This window comes from Stigmatopora nigra, chromosome 1 (genome assembly GCF_051989575.1).
Source record: "Stigmatopora nigra isolate UIUO_SnigA chromosome 1, RoL_Snig_1.1, whole genome shotgun sequence".
Taxonomy (NCBI): domain Eukaryota; kingdom Metazoa; phylum Chordata; class Actinopteri; order Syngnathiformes; family Syngnathidae; genus Stigmatopora; species Stigmatopora nigra.
This window is the reverse complement of record NC_135508.1, coordinates 3,717,323-3,733,690: the sequence shown is the minus strand read 5'-3', so window position 1 is coordinate 3,733,690 and position 16,368 is coordinate 3,717,323. Positions and strand designations below refer to the sequence as shown.

The 16,368-nt window shown below is 34.5% G+C and overlaps 1 protein-coding gene across 2 annotated transcripts in view; it reads left to right on the top strand.

Annotated features, from left to right (window-relative positions):
- nphp4 (nephronophthisis 4) overlaps positions 1–16,368 on the top strand; it is a 145,376-nt gene that overhangs the window by 50,042 nt on the left and 78,966 nt on the right. For both annotated transcript variants that reach the window (XR_013326965.1, XM_077721610.1), the window contains 3 exons: positions 10,204–10,413; positions 11,506–11,629; positions 15,385–15,437. Coding sequence is in view for 1 of the 2 variants with exons in the window: in XM_077721610.1 (XP_077577736.1) it covers positions 10,204–10,413; positions 11,506–11,629; positions 15,385–15,437 (387 nt within the window). In the remaining variant the exon portion in view is untranslated. The remainder of the gene's footprint in view (positions 1–10,203; positions 10,414–11,505; positions 11,630–15,384; positions 15,438–16,368) is intronic.

Sequence of the window (16,368 nt, the reverse complement as noted above, 5' to 3'; positions counted from 1 at the left end):
ACAAACAACCATTCACGCTCACACTCCTAGGAGTAATTTAGAGTGTCTAATCAGCCTACCTATGCATGTCTTTGAAATGTGGCAGAATCTATACATGTTTATGTATATATATATATCTTTTTTTTTACTGCTGATGGGCTCGTAATTTTATTTCAGTCCTTTAAGAAGCAGCCTCATTCCTTGCCAAAGATATGCATATTCTAATGAAGCCAAGTCATTAAAGTCGCCGTCTCCTTGAAGCAGTGATGGAAGTCACGGTCTCATTTCCCCAGTTCCGTATCGCCCGCTGGGTTCATTTGGACTCGTCGTGCAGACGGATGAAAATGTGAATGGTTTAGTGCTCTTAAGTTAATGATCTCAGCCCCGGGGTAGGCTCCCCTCCCTCCAGGGTTTCTCATTGTAGAAAGCACGACTACAGTTGTAGAAAACTTGGGGTTGGGTTGGTGTCTGGCTGTGGGCTTCTGGGCTCAAATAATGACTCCAAGAGCCTAACGGATATACGCTAACAGTAATAACTGTCCCGCCAAGTTTCTCTTCAGTGCTCACTCACGTCTAACTAATTTAGGTTTACCGTATTTTCACGACTATAAGGCGCACGTAAAAGTCTTAAATTTTCTCCAAAATAGACAGGGCGCCTTATAATACAGTGTGCCTTATATATGGAAAAAACAGAAAACCAAAAAGGAAAAACCACCACTGTCGGATATTAAAAAAACACTAACGCCTGAACTGAAACAGTACTGTTAAATGTGCAGATGCCTTTTTAGTTTACAACATCTTCCATCATAAAGCCCCCCCCACCCCACTGCAAGATTTTATAAAAAAAATCCGAAACATCAACAATGGCTGGCTCTAGAGGTGACTGTAAAGTAGTGAGTGCTTCATACCTGGAAGTCAAAAGCAATTACCGTATTTTCACGACTATAAGGCGCACTTAAAACTCTTACATTTTCTCCAAAATAGACAGGGCGCCTTATGATACAGTGCGCCTTATATGTGGAAAAAAACGGAAAACCAAAAACGAAAAACCACCACTGTCGGATATTAAAAAAACACAAAGGTCTGAACTGAAACAATACTGTTACATATGCAGATGTCATCTTAGTTTACAACATCTTCCATCATATAGCTCCTCCCCCACTGCAAGATTTTATACAAAAAAAAATCCAAAACATCAACAATGGCTGGCTCTAGAGGTGACTGTGTAGTGAGTGCTTCATACCTGGAAGTCAAAAGCAATTACCATATTTTCACCACTATAAGGCGCACTTAAAAGTCTTACATTTTCTCCAAAATAGACAGTGCGCCTTATAATACAGTGCGCCTTATATATGGAAAAAATGTCATTCATTGAGGGTGCGCCTTATAATGCGGTGCACCTTATAGTCGTGAAAATACGGTTATTCACACTGTGCATAAAGAAGCCTTTTGTGGCGTTCTGCTGGATTTTTGGGGGGTTTTAACCCACTTAAAAACGGCTTCTTTTTGTTAACTTTTTACTGCTTTTAAAAAACAACTCCAGAAGTCTTACCCAAGCTATAGATTGGTATAACTTTGTTTTTTTTAGCTCCAGGTGACAGACACGAGGGTTTTAGTGCGTGTTTGAAACCTAGTTTTTGCTGGGCTTAGATAGGCCGCAATATTGAATTTTACATTTTCAAACAAAGGGTGATGGATTCCTCCCTCAAAAATGTTTTGCCTGTTGGAGCTATTAAGGACGAAGTTATATTGCGTTATTGTTTTCGGAGAAACTTTATGAGAAATCTTTTTGCTTCCCTGTTTTTGCCATCGGCTGCTGTTTGTCTTATGATTCCACTCTAAGTGCGCTATTGTAAAACAATACTGCTTTCTCTGTTGAGTAAAAATAAACACAATTTTTTTCAATTATATTTTAATACACAATGTACACTTACATTTTCCTTATTTGTCAACAGACAAATAAATAACCCGAGTAATTAGCGCACAGGTGTCAAAGTGGCGGTCCGCGGGCCAAATCTGGCCCGACACATCGTTTTTCGTGGCCCGGGAAAGTAAATGATGAGTGCTGACTTTCTGTTTTAGGATCAAATTAAAATGAAGAGTTAAGATGTATGTTAAATTTCCTGATTTTCCCCATTTTAAATCAATAATTGTAATTTTTTAATCATTTTTTCTGTGTTTTTAGTTCAAAAATTTTGTTAAATCAAAAAATATACATAAAAAAGCTAAAATAATTATGAAGTGTATAGATGTATAATATATTTCCTGATTTTCACCCTTTTAAACATAAACATAACATCAGACATAGGCATTGTCGTCATCATTGACTTGACAAAAAAGCCTAGTAGTCATCATACCCTCAGCTGCGTATGACGAAATTGTATAGTGCTTCTCCACTGGTCCGCCATCCCAGGCAAGACCCCTTAACTGACATATTCAGACTTGTTAGCACTCCGCCACGATGGAAACATCGCATCACCTCTTGTTGCCTCACCGATGCTAACAAGAATAAAATGTATCACTTACCTCTCACTGTCTTCTTACTTACCCTCCCTCAGTTCGCCTGTAGAAGGCAGATCCACGCCAAAAATTGTGGGCAAAGGATCGGGCGTTTGTCAAAAAGATACTAGGAAGCGGGGCTCGGAGTGGTTGTTGTCGTAGCCCAACCGCAATGGCCGCCCGACATCCGCTCCCCTGCCTCCTTTCTCTTCGCCGTCTACGGCGTACTTTGGGGGGATTGGATATCTTCGGAGATCCTGGAGGTCTCCGGATGTTCTTAGGGATATCGACAGTCAGTCCGTAGTAAGTTGTGAAATTGGGTGTCTTGCCTTTCAACCAACGAACTGGAGAGCAATGAGCCGCTGCGCCCGAGCGCGCCGCCATCTTGAACTCCTTACTTTTAACTAATAATTGTAACTTTTTAATCAATTTTGTCTGTGTTTTTAGTTCAAAAACTATTTTGTTAAATCTAAAAATATATATAAAAAAGCTAAAAGAATCATGAAGTGTATAGATGCATATTAAATTTCCAGATTTTTCCCCCTTTTAAATCAATATTTTCATTTTTTAATCAAATTTTTCTGTTTTTAGTTCAAAAATCATTTTGTAAAACCTGAAAATATGTAAAAAAATGCCAAAATAAACATTGTTTTAGATCTATAAAAAAACAGAATATCCAGGGCTTTTAATCCAGTTCTTTTAGTCCATTTCTAAAAAAAAGAATCTAAATATTATATCTAAACTCATCCGGCCCACTTAAAATCAAGTTGGCGTTAAAGCGGCCCGCGAACCAACCCTTGCTAACACCCTTGCTATAGCGCATTACAGTCTGGTAACTGATATTGCTAAAACACATCTGACCCATCTATAATTCTTCACAGAACTGAATCAAATTTTCCTGCCTGTCAAAGATTTGAAATATTTGATAAACATCAGTATCCATAGATGCTGTTACTTTTCCCTCAACAACTTTGTGGATGCTGAAATCCTTTCAAACGTGCAAGCATTAGCGCGCTACCTCCCACAGTACTATACCGCATTTCCCAAATCATAGTAATACCATTAAACACCACCTCCACTCATACAATTCCTCATTGTCCTCCTCCATCTTTTGTTGTATAACACCTAAACCATTTGATGGCGGATTTACATGCCTACATATGAATTCTACCCATTTTCCCAAAAAAGAAAACTCTTATCCATGTTGTTTGTTTACGGCTACCACAACTAAACAATCCCAATTGAGATTCCTCTAATCCAGTGGTGTCAAACTCCCTTTGGTTTGCGGGCCGAATACAGTTTAATTTGAGATCAAGTGGGCCGGACCAGTAAACTCATTGCAAAATGACACAGAACTAACAATAAGCCCACTTTATAACTTTATATTAGTCACTAATACTAATAATTAGTGTAAAGAATGAGTAAATTATCAAAATGTTTATTAACAGAATGTTCTTGTAATTGTAATATGATTCTTAGGTCAAATGAAGGCGTGATTGTTTTATCCCAAATGCCTTAAAGCCGTACGCAAAATACTGTTCGGGAGGATACTTTTGAAGATCTCCTCCCTTAAGGTTCTTATCTGTGATCCAATCTATTTAATTAAATGTCAATAATTGAATAAGATGTCTACCTGCAGTTATTGATAATTACAAAGAAGGGTAATTATTAATGAACCTATCAATTATAAACAATATAATATGAACAAGAGAATAACATAAGAACATAAATAAATGTCAATTCATGTTGTCTGCACATACTAAAACACGACGCCCCCTATCAGATAATACAAGAACTACAAATTTTAAAGAAAATTCATATTTTTTTTATACAATGCAACTTTCTTCCCCGGGCCGTACCAAACCACCAGATGGGCCAGATCCGGCCCGCGGGCTGTATGTTTAACACCCCTTCTCTAATCCATTTGTTTCCTACCTCAATCTTGCCAAGTTTCACGCAGTTCATACGTAGATAACACTTTCTAAAGTACAAAAAAAACTTACACATCGAAACTTCACATAGCAGATTTGCTCTAAAATGAGATTTTTGTTACTCCACTTTTCCCTATTGTCATTTTTTTTCCATTTCTTTTGCAAGATCATGAAAAAAGTTATTCTTGACTTGATCTTAGTTCTGGATATATAGGCTATAAGTATTTGAAAGATATATAGAGTGTTGTTGGTGGAGAAATCTTAAGATTAGCGTTCCCTTAGCGCTTTTATAGCTTCAGTTACATCCCCAACGCAAGTGTCGAACACAAAGCTATTCTCTCATTCCGATGACAGGGATACTCAACATATGCGATAAGTGGAGGACAGATAAAAGCTCTCTCTCTTCAAGGCTTTAGGCATCCATGTAGAAAAGGGACCCCCCGATTGGTTGCTTTGTCTCATACATTCTCTTAGAGCTCAGCCAGAATTTCTGCCCCCGAATTACTCCTACACGATACCACATTCATTGAATAATACAAGAATGTTCGCCCGTTTGCTAGTCAGTCACGTTGTACTACTTTTTTTTTCGATGCTCAACTTTCCTAACTAGAAAAAATAGTATTTTCTCGCATATATGCTGTATTTGTCGCGAAAAAAATGTTGACTGAATCGATGGTAAGGCTTATATGTGCATAAATTAGACTTGACATGCACGAAACTGCAAAGGGACAAAGATGAAATGCCATAACGCAAGATAATGCGGCTGATAGGGTCATTTCTTTCAGAATAGAATAAAAAGATAAATAGATAAAACGCTAAACTAAATTTATTTTGATGTCTATGAATGAAATCCAAAAATAAAAATGTATCTTGCATTAAATCATGAAAAAAACTCCCTTGTACCTTCCATTGCCTATCTTACCTAAGGATGATAACCAAGACCGCTATGGACGCACTTCCTGGTTGTACTGGTCACATGACCCTTTTCGGAATGTGGATTCCAACTTACGATCCTTTCGATTCATAAAGTATCTCAAAAATACCACGGGCGATGATTTTTCCTAAGATTTTCCCTTCAAAGTAACACATTTGTACTCCCTATTTAAACCATGAGGTGAAAATTGTGAATCAGGAGGGGGCTTATACGTGAGAAATTGTAAAATTCAACAATTTTAAGGCAATTTAAAGCCTACAGCTTATACGCGGATGTGGCTTATATACGAGAAAATATGGTAGCTTATCAGATATATATATAAGAATATGGTAGTCTATGTCATGTATATGTAAGTAGGGGTTTAAGGATACATTTACATTATGGCATATCAATTGGTTAAGCATAATTGAATTGAAATCAAAACATTGTTTAAAACCATCTTTTTTAAACACACTTTTGTTAAAAGAATTGGCCCGCAACAACATTTTTTAAAGACATCATCGGCTTATACGGGGAGGCGGTTATGATACGAGAAAATACAGTGCCGTATTTTCACGACTATAAAACGCACTGCATTATAAGGGGCACCCTCAATGAATGACATTTTTTCCATATATAAGGTGCACTGTATTATAAGAAGTACTGTATTATAAGGCGCACTGTCTATTTTGGAGAAAATGTAAGACTTTTAAGTGCGCCTTATAGACGTGAAAATACGGTAATTGCTATTGACTTCCAGGTATGAAGCACTCACTACTTTACAGTCACCTCTAGAGCCAGCCATTGTTGATGTTTTGGATTTTTTGGTATAAAATCTTGCAATGGGGGAGGAGCTATATGATTGTTTTGAATGATGAAGTTTTTGTTGACTAAGATGGCATCTGCATATTTAACAGTTTAACAGTTTTTAATATCCGACAGTGGTGGTTTTTCGTTTTTGGTTTTCAGTTTTTTCCATATATAAGGCGCATTGGATTATAAGGCGCACTGTCTATTTTGGAGAAAATTTAAGACTTTTAAGTGCGCCTTATAGTCGTGAAAATACGGTAGTTGTTTTTATCCAAAAATGAAAAATGAATTAGAAATGTTTCTTTGAATTTTAAGGGTAGACAGATATGGCTAAATATGTGAGAAAAAATGGTCGATAATTACACAAAATAATTACATTTAAAAACACTTGAAAGGTTCCTCACTCCATGTCGCGTTTGGTCTTAAACCGAGCCGTTGAATTACATCATGGCACTTCTCACTGAGTCATTATCGCCATCTACTTTTATGGCTGCTGTATATTTCTACTCCTCCAATTGAGTAAAAGAGTTGCGCTTATGCTTCAGAGGGCAAATTATGTTCTGATGTGAACAACCTCTCCATCGGAATTGGATATTGATCTGCAATTCACTGTGACTTAATTTGTACGGAGCTCTTGAGTGTCTCATCAGATGTAAACAAATAGAACAGCTCAGAAATCATAGAGATGCTTCTCCACCTTTGAAATGCAGTGATTTGACTTCTTCTGTTGTTTCTATGGAAACCCCAGGCAGGGAATCTATTGGCTCTTTCAGACATGCATCACCCATTTTATAGTCTATATCAGAGATGGGCAAACTACGGCCCGCGGGCCACATCCGGCCCGTAAGGCGTTTTAATCCGGCCCGCCGAAGTTGTCCAAATTATGTTTTTATTTTTTATTTTTTCCCCAAGATGGCGCCGTCATGCGGAATCCAGTGGCAGTAGCTGTGTCCACTCTTATTTGTTTTTCGTGTTTTACAGCCCCTCTATCTTGTTTTTAAATTGCATTTTAATATTTTCTAATATATTCCTTTTAACTTTACTTTGAAACTATTTTAAAAAAAATATATTCAATATTAAAGTGGAAAACCAAAAATATTTTTATATATTTATTTTTCCAAATGTTTTTTTTCCAAGATGGCGCCGTCCCACTGAAGCCAGTGGCAGTAGCTGTGTCCACTCTTATTTGTTTTTATTGTGTTTTACAGCCCCTTTATCTTTTTTTAAAATTACATTTTAATATTTTTTAATACATTCCTTTTTACTTTACTTTGTACTTTATACTTTATACTTTAATGATGAGTGATGAGTATGTTAATACTTAAGTTCTTTTTCCCAGTTTCTGTTTCATATGTACTGTTAACGGAGGCACTTTTTTATATGTATCGTATCTTGTGCTGACCTGGCCTGTCTATCAAATTTTTAAGTCATTTTTAAGTCAACTATATTGTTCCATAGAGTTGCTTTTCTCCATTGAATTGAATGCTTTTATCGTCATTATACAAATATAATTACATTTAAAGCTAAGTTTTATACTCTAATTGTACATAGGATTGATTCAAGTGTTATCCATAAATTTTAGGATTTTAACTTGTACAAAATGTAACATTGTTCTTTTTATTGGAGTGTATAATACAAGTTTTATACAGGATTATAATAAATTAAATTTGGTGGCCCAGTGGAAAATTGATTAGCACATCTGCCTAACAGTTCTGGGTTCGAGGATTCAATCCGGTGGGTTGTGACCTTCCTCTGTGGGGTTTGCTTGTTTTTTATATATACAATATACTCTGTAGGTACTTCTTCTGTATATATATATACAATATACTCTGGTGTTTCTTTACATGGAATGGACTATAAAATGGTTTTTAATATCATTGTATAACATCATACAATTTGTGGTAGTCTGGAAACGTAGGGAATCCTCCATTTTTTGCCCTTCCCGAGGTTTCCTATTTTTGTGTGTAGCTTTTAGTGGTTTTCCTTCGTCTTTTGGGGATAAAAATCTGTGGATTTCATAGTGTTTGTCTGTCAAATGTTGGCTTTTGAGGCCCTTTGAGACTTTTGTGATTGAAGGTTCTATAAGGTGACTTAACTTGAAATATCCATGCTAATATATTAAGTTAAATATCGTTTTGGTGGAAAATATCGTCATATCCTACAACACAATTCCTACAGATGTTGATAAACATTGTCAGCTGTGGATAGCTTGATAAATATGGAAATTTAATACTCCTCTTTATGACCTATGACCTTTAGCATTTGTTTATGGATTTCTATGTTAAGAGATGAAGTCGAGGGATTTGTTACTATTGAGTAACCTATTATGGATAAAAACTAGTTTTCAACACTGAGTGGTATTTTTTTGTGTATTTTTGCACCTTGTGAATTCTATTATGATTGATTAAATTTGCATGAAGCTGACCAGCTTATATATCGATTCAGCAAAAATCTCTTGTTGCCCCTGTTGAGAATTTTAAAGGCTTTTATTTGTTTATTTATTCATTACTTACTTTTTTCCAAGAATTTTTTTTTCTTTAAAAGAGAGGTGCATTGGGATAACAAATCATATTCATCCGTCGCAAAGCCGAGTTAAATTCTGCGTGACCTAGATTTTTTTTTGATACAAAAGGAAACCTAAGACTGCAGTTTCAGGAATCGTCTTTTTGAAAGACGAAATTGTACTGCAAAAAAATTAATGGAAATATTACAGTTATTGGAAAAGTATTCTTCTTTGTCAACAATTAATTGTAGCTAGTAGAAGTTTTGAACTAATTACTTTCTATGGTAAAATGATCCGTTTCAGGGGTGGTTTTTGTATGTTGGCCTCGCAGTTCTATGGACGTGGGTTCGATTCCCAGGTTGGTGCTCACTGTGGGGAGTTTTTATGTTTTCTTTGGGCTTGTGTGGGTTTTTTCTGAGTATTCTCGTTTCCTTTAAAAAAAAAAACATACATGCTAGGCTAATTGTATGCTAAATTGTTCTTATCTACTACTGATTGGTTGATTGTTTCATTATGGCTTTTGATTGGCTGGTCACTGATTCAAGGTGTCCTCCGCCAGGTATCCATAGTTGGCTCGAATGGGCTCCAACACCCCCTGAGTGAGCCTTGTCCATTTAGACAAGGGTGTCAGACTCGGGTTGGTTTGCGAGGCGCTTTAACGTCAACTTGAACTCACGTGGGCTGGACCATTTTAGATATAATATATATATTTTTTATAAATGGATTAAAAGAACAGGATTCTAAGTCCTGAATATTCAGTTTTTTATTGATCTAAAAATAGTTTATTTTAGCTTTTTTTTAAATATATTTTTAGATTTTACAAAATTATTTTTGAACTAAAACACAGAAAAAAATGTTTAGAAAAATACAATTATTGAGTTAAAAGTGGGAAAATCAGGAAATTTAATATACATCTATTTTAATTTGATCCTAAAACAGAAAGTCAACTCGATTTCATGTGGGCCGATTTATTTTAGATATAATATTTAGATTGTTTTAAATAAATAGATTAAAAGAGCTGGATTAAAAGGCCTGAATATTCGTTTTTTTTATTGATCTAAAACAATGTTTATTTTAGCTTTTTTTTTTAAATATATTTTTAGATTTTACTAAATAATCTTTGAACTAAAACAACAGAAAAAATATTTAAATATTACAATTATCGATTTAAAATGAAATTTAATATACATCTATACTCTTCATTTTAATTTTATCATAAAACTGAAACTCTGCAATCATGATTTTCTTTCCCGGGCCACACAAAATGATGCGGCGGACCAGATTTGGCCCGCGGGCCGCCACTTTGACACCTGCTATAGACTGACTCTTTAGAAGACTGCTTCTAGTAGCCATCTCCTTTAATGCAGGCTTTTTAAAACACTACCACAACTATAATTTCTACACTAACAACTTAGCCCTTGATGCCAACAAGCTTTTTTTTTTATACACAACCTGTTTTGGATCCCTTTACAGTACCTAACTGGTGAAGGGCAGGTACTTCTTAAGTTTAAAGAGTGGCCTCCTGGATTTCATTGTTAGTGATTTTTGTATCTTTTCCAAATACTCAGCTCTCTGCCAGGACAAGCTCGCGGGCAGCTTTTTTGCAATGCATCCGTTGGGCGATACTATGCCCATTCGAGGAGCAAAGCAACTGGACGGGGGAAGAATCAAGGCTGGTTCTGCAGGGGGGTTCAACGCCCAATCCTCTAGGAGTCCTTGTCTACAACTCAGCCAGAACTCAGACCACTACACCACTCTCAACTTCGTCCACAGTTCAGGTAGAGTGCCACTTTAACATATTTTATTGTATATTTATATATTTTTAGATTTTACAAAATGATTTTTGAACTAAAAACACAGAAAAAAATGATTAAAAATTACAATTATTGATTTAAAAGGGGGAAAATCAGGAACTGGACCGTTTTAGATATAATACTTAGATTTTTTTTTTAATAAATGGATTAAAAGAACTGGATTAAAATCCTTGAATATTCAGTTTTTTATAGATCTAAAACAATGTTTATTTTAGTTTTTTTTAATATATTTTTTAGATTTCACAAAATATTTTTGAACTAAAAACAGAAAAAAGTATTAAAAATTACAATTATTGATTTAAAAGGGGGAAAATCAGGAACTGGACCGTTTTAGATATAATATTTAGATTTTTTTTTTATAAATGGATTAAAATCCTTGAATATTCAGTTTTTTATAGATCTAAAACAATGTTTATTTTAGCTTTTTTTTTTAAAATATATTTTTTAGATTTCACAAAATATTTTTGAACTAAAAACAGAAAAAAAGTATTAAAAATTACAATTATTGATTTAAAAGGGGGAAAAACTGAAAATTTAATATACAAATATATTCTTCATTTTAATTTGATCCTAAAACAGAAAGTCGGCACTCGTGATTTACATTTTTGGGCCACACAAAATGATGCGGCGGGCCAGATTTGGCCCCCGGGCCACCACTTTGACACCTGTGCTATAGACAATTTTCTTATATATTATAAATGTGAGGCAGACCTGTAAATCACTAGCCCACTGTGCCTTGTGATTGTAATTAATGAAAAAAGCTTTTTAAATGTGATACTTAAACAATTTTGTGTATTACTTTTCAGAATAATTATTTTGTCCACTCATTTCTCTCGGTTATGCAAATATTTATATTAGAATTTTTTTTTTTTTGTTACCTGATGGCAGTATTCGCCGATATTCTACCAAGAATTCCAAAACAATGGCCAATTGTCGCAAAAAAATAAATAAATAACTGCTATGCAACAATTTTTTTTCTTTTACAATGAATTGGATTGGATTATTTTTGCTTCGACTATCAATAAATGGTTATAACTCCAATTTTTTTCCACTCAGGATACGATCACATTTCGACTGTCTCCTAGTGAGGATAAAGCAGCCTCCAGCCCAAAGGCAACTGTGAAAACAAAAGTGGAGGATGCGTCATGTCATGGAAGGTGGACTTTTTCATCCAATCAAGGTAAATATTACAACACAGTAACAACATGCCTATGAAAAAAAAATTATTAACAATATTTTTGGGTAAGTATGAGGGAGGGTCAATGTACTCTAAGACCCTGAAACACCAACATGTTAGCCTCTATTGTGTGCATAATTATTTTATATATTCAAAGAACACTTTTTTTGGGGCATTTTTTTTCAATTATCTGGTACTTCGTTCAAAGAGTTCATATTTTTAAAAAAATTAAAACGTTAAACCAAGGGTGTCAGACTTGGTTTGCGGGCCGCTTTAACGTCAACTTGATTTGATGTGGGCCGGACAATTTTAGATATAATATTTCAATTTTTTTTTAATAAATGGATTAAATGAACTGGATTAAAAGCCCAGAACATTCAGTTTTTTTTGTATATAAAACAATGTTTATTTTAGCTTTTTTTAAAATATATTTTTTAGATTTTACAAAATGATTTTTGAACTAAAAACACAGAAAAATTGGATTAAAAAATTACAATTATTGATTTAAAAGGGGGAAAATCATGAAATTTAATATACATCTATACACCTCATGATTATTTTAGCTTTTTTATATATATTTTTACATTTAACAAAATCGTTTTTGAACTATAAACAGAAAAAAAACGATTAAGAAATGCCAATTATTGATTTAAAAGGGGGAAAATCAGGAAATTTAATATACCTCTATACACCTCATGATTATTTTAGCTTTTTTATATATATTTTTAGATTTAACAAAATAGTTTTTGAACTAAAAACAGAAAAAAACGATTAAGAAATGCCAATTATTGATTTAAAAGGGGGAAAATCAGGAAATGTAATATACATCTATACTCTTCATTTTAATTTGATCCTAAAACAGAAAGTCGGCACTCATGATTTACTTTCCCGGGCCACACAAAATGATGCGGTGGGCCAGATTTGGCCCCCGGGCCGCCACTTGCACACCTGTACGTTAAACACAATGACCAGCAAAAACTCATTGATACACTTTTACATCTCACCACTATGTTTAGTGCTTTTACTAGTGATTGACATCCAATCCATTTTGACCGGAGGGCAGTAAATGATCTCTGCCAGTCCCGCCCAATCCGAACTAATTGGATGCTTATTTCCATTAATTCTAATCAATGAGATAATCAACTTTCACCAATCACATGTCTCCCATGTGCATCTATTTTTTTTTTTTACTTTGAGTTCTATTAAAACTGTTGCCATTAAAAGCAGAAACTAACTCTGGATAATCTGCAAATTAATTTAAAAGTGGCATATTACATTAAGCAAACGTGAGTTTTGTGCTAAATCAATGATTTGAAGTCAATGGAGAAATGGGCCTTGTCTTTCTGCCATAATTTGATTCATTTTCTCTAGAGTTTTTGATTAACTACAGGCAACACACTTACGGAATGTGCAATCCAGTAGACCATCCTTTTGATTCATAAAGTATTTTCAGAAATACCAAGTGCGATGATTTTTCTTTCATAGTAACACATTAAAAACTCCATTAAAACCTTAAATATGGGGGTGAAAATTGTGAATCAGGGGCGTCTTATATGAAAGAAATGGTAAAATTCAACCATTTTTAAGGCAGTTTTAAGGGTACGGCTTATATGCGAGAAATACGGTGATAGTTTTGTTGATTTTTACCGTATTTTTGGACTATAAGTCGCACCAGCCAAGGAATACCCAATGAAGACCAAAAAATATAAATATATATATTGTATTTGTTCTATATATTTGACCAGAAATTTGACCAAAAATTTGACCAGAAATTTGACCAGAAATTTGACCAGAAATTTGACCAGAAATTTGACCAGAAATTTGACCAGAAATTTGACCAGAAATTTGACCAGAAATTTGACCAGAAATTTGACCAGAAATTTGACCAGAAATTTGACCAGAAATTTGACCAGAAATTTGACCAGAACTTTGACCAGAACTTTGACCAAAAATTTGACCAAAAATTTGACCAGAAATTTGACCAGAAATTTGACCAAACTTATGTTAAAGTAACAATAGTAAAATGGAGAACAACTGGCTAAGTAGGCATTTATTAACGAACAAAACCGTTTTTTTTAGATAACTACAACCTTAAAAAAACACCATAACAGGCTATTCATGGTCAGACAGATAAATAAAACATAACTTACACTTAGTATTATTATCAGGTCCATCAAACCATAAAAAACAAGCGACTTATACTCTTAAAAAATGCACTAACATCTTTTAATTCATCTTCTATTCGAACAAAAAACTTGGTTTCACTTTAGAGAAACATTATTCCTTTTTTTTAATGTACAACAATGAACTTTCTGATCCAAAAATCCAGAAATGGAATAAGTAATGCAAAATTTCATGGCCAGCCAAACTTTTTTTTATCACACTGTACCCATCAATATATAATGAGCAAGAATGACATTTCCACATATGAGGTGTCGATCTTCAGTCGATCTTCAGTCCTTCTCCTTAATCGCAGTCCATCAAAGGAAGTAAAAGACTTTTCCCGACTAGCTTGAAAAATTGCAATAACTGTGGAAAAACAAATGTGAAAGTGTCTTTTTCGACGAGAAGGTAATACGAGAGCAAATTTGTGACAGAGAGCCAGCAAAGCTCTGTGTGCATGTTGTCTGAACAGATGGGAGTTGCAGTGAGACACCCCAGGCAGACCGAGCAATTTCCAAAAGATCAGTCGAGCTCCAGCACATAGCACCAAAAAAAATAAATAAATAAAAAGAATCCGGGAAACCTTTCGTTCCCGAATTACCATGGCGACCGAGCAAATACCTCAGAAAGAGTCGTTGTTAGACTTTAAGCTTCACTATGGCATTTCAATCCAAATCTTGTTTTTTCATTTTCATATATATATATATATATATATATATATATATATATATATATATATATATATATATATATATATATATATATATATATATATATATATATATATATATATATATATATATATATATATATATATATATATATATATATATATATATATATATATATATATATATATATATATATATATATATATATATATATATATATATATATATATATATATAAATATCTATATCTATATATATTTATATAGAGTATAGTATCAAAAATTACAATTTAATTGTAATCTTGAGTAAAAAAAAAACAAGAAAATTTAACTGATACAAAAATTAAATTCATTCATTTTCTGAACTGTTTATGGTCATAAGAGTCACAGGGGGTGCTGGAGCCTAGGCTAGGGACACTGAGTTGGTGGTCAGCCAATCGCAGAACACGAGGACGATTAATCATTAATTGGTGTAATTTAGAGTGTTCAACCAGCCTACCATGTGGGAGGAAACCGGAGTACCCAGAGAAAACCCATGCAAGCCCAGAACTGACCTGGAATCGAATTCAGGACCCCAAAACATTCTATCCACGCATCCGCTGGGCAACCCAAGAATAAATTAAAAGAGAAATAAATGCTGAATGTAGCACAAAGGGTGTTATAAAATAAAAATGGGAATATACATGATTTCAAAGTCGCTACCTAGAATTTTTTTTTTATCGAGTCCCACTCGTCATGAAGTTTTTGCAAATATTGAAGCCCTGAGATTTCTTTTTTGTGTGGCATTTGCTCATTTAGTTAGTTTGATTGCATTGTTTAATGTCAAATCTATGACTCACTCTTTCTGCATAGAAACAGTCGATTTAATTTGACTTAGTCAATAGTTTTCTATTATTAAATATGTCTTTTTGCATATATTTTGCAGGTCTAAATGAATTTCAAGCAGTTTCATCTCCAGAATCACCACAAGGCCCCAAGGTAAGAAATTTAAGATATGTATACGATATTGAGCATGGAACAACATAGTGTAGGACCCAAATGCAAGGAGCCAATCAAGGACGTAGAATGGACTGTTCTATAATATTCTAAAATAACATGAACTTAGCAAAACATAACAAAACCAAACCTGACAGGGAAGACATGGGGGAACGTAAAACATAGAACATGGCATGGCAACGTGGCATCAAGACAGGCAATCCGACACAGACCGACAAACACACGGGGTTTAAATAGACAGTCAAGGGATGATTATTAATAATGTGTAGCTAGTTACAAGAGGAAGGGAAACCTGGAGGGACACAAGAGGCAAAAATCACACACACCTCCACCCAAAACCCTAACAAGACGTGACACTGTAACTTAACAAACACACGGGTTTAAATAGACAGTTAAGAGATGATTATTAATAATACGCAGCTAGTTACAAGAGAAAGGGAAACCCGGAGGGACACAAGAGGCAAAAATTCCACTCACCTCCACCCAAAACCCTAACAGGACGTGACACTGTAACTATTAACAAACACACGGGTTTAAATACACAGTCAAGGGATGATTATTAATAATGTGCAGCTGGTTACAAGAGGAAGGGGAACCTGTAGGGACATAAAACGCAAAAAGCACACACACCTCCACCCAAAACCCTAACAGGACTGCACACTGTAACTGTTAACAAACACACGGGTTTTAATAGACAGTTAAGAGATGATTATTAATAATACGCAGCTATTTACAAGAGGAAGGGAAACCCGGAGGGACACAAGAGGCGAAAATCACCCAAAACCTCCACCTAAAACCATTCCAAGACGTGACACTGTAACTTTTAACAAACACACGGGTTTTAATAGACAGTTAAGAGATGATTAACAATAATGCACAGCTAGTTAGAAGAGGAAGGGAAACCCGAAGGGAC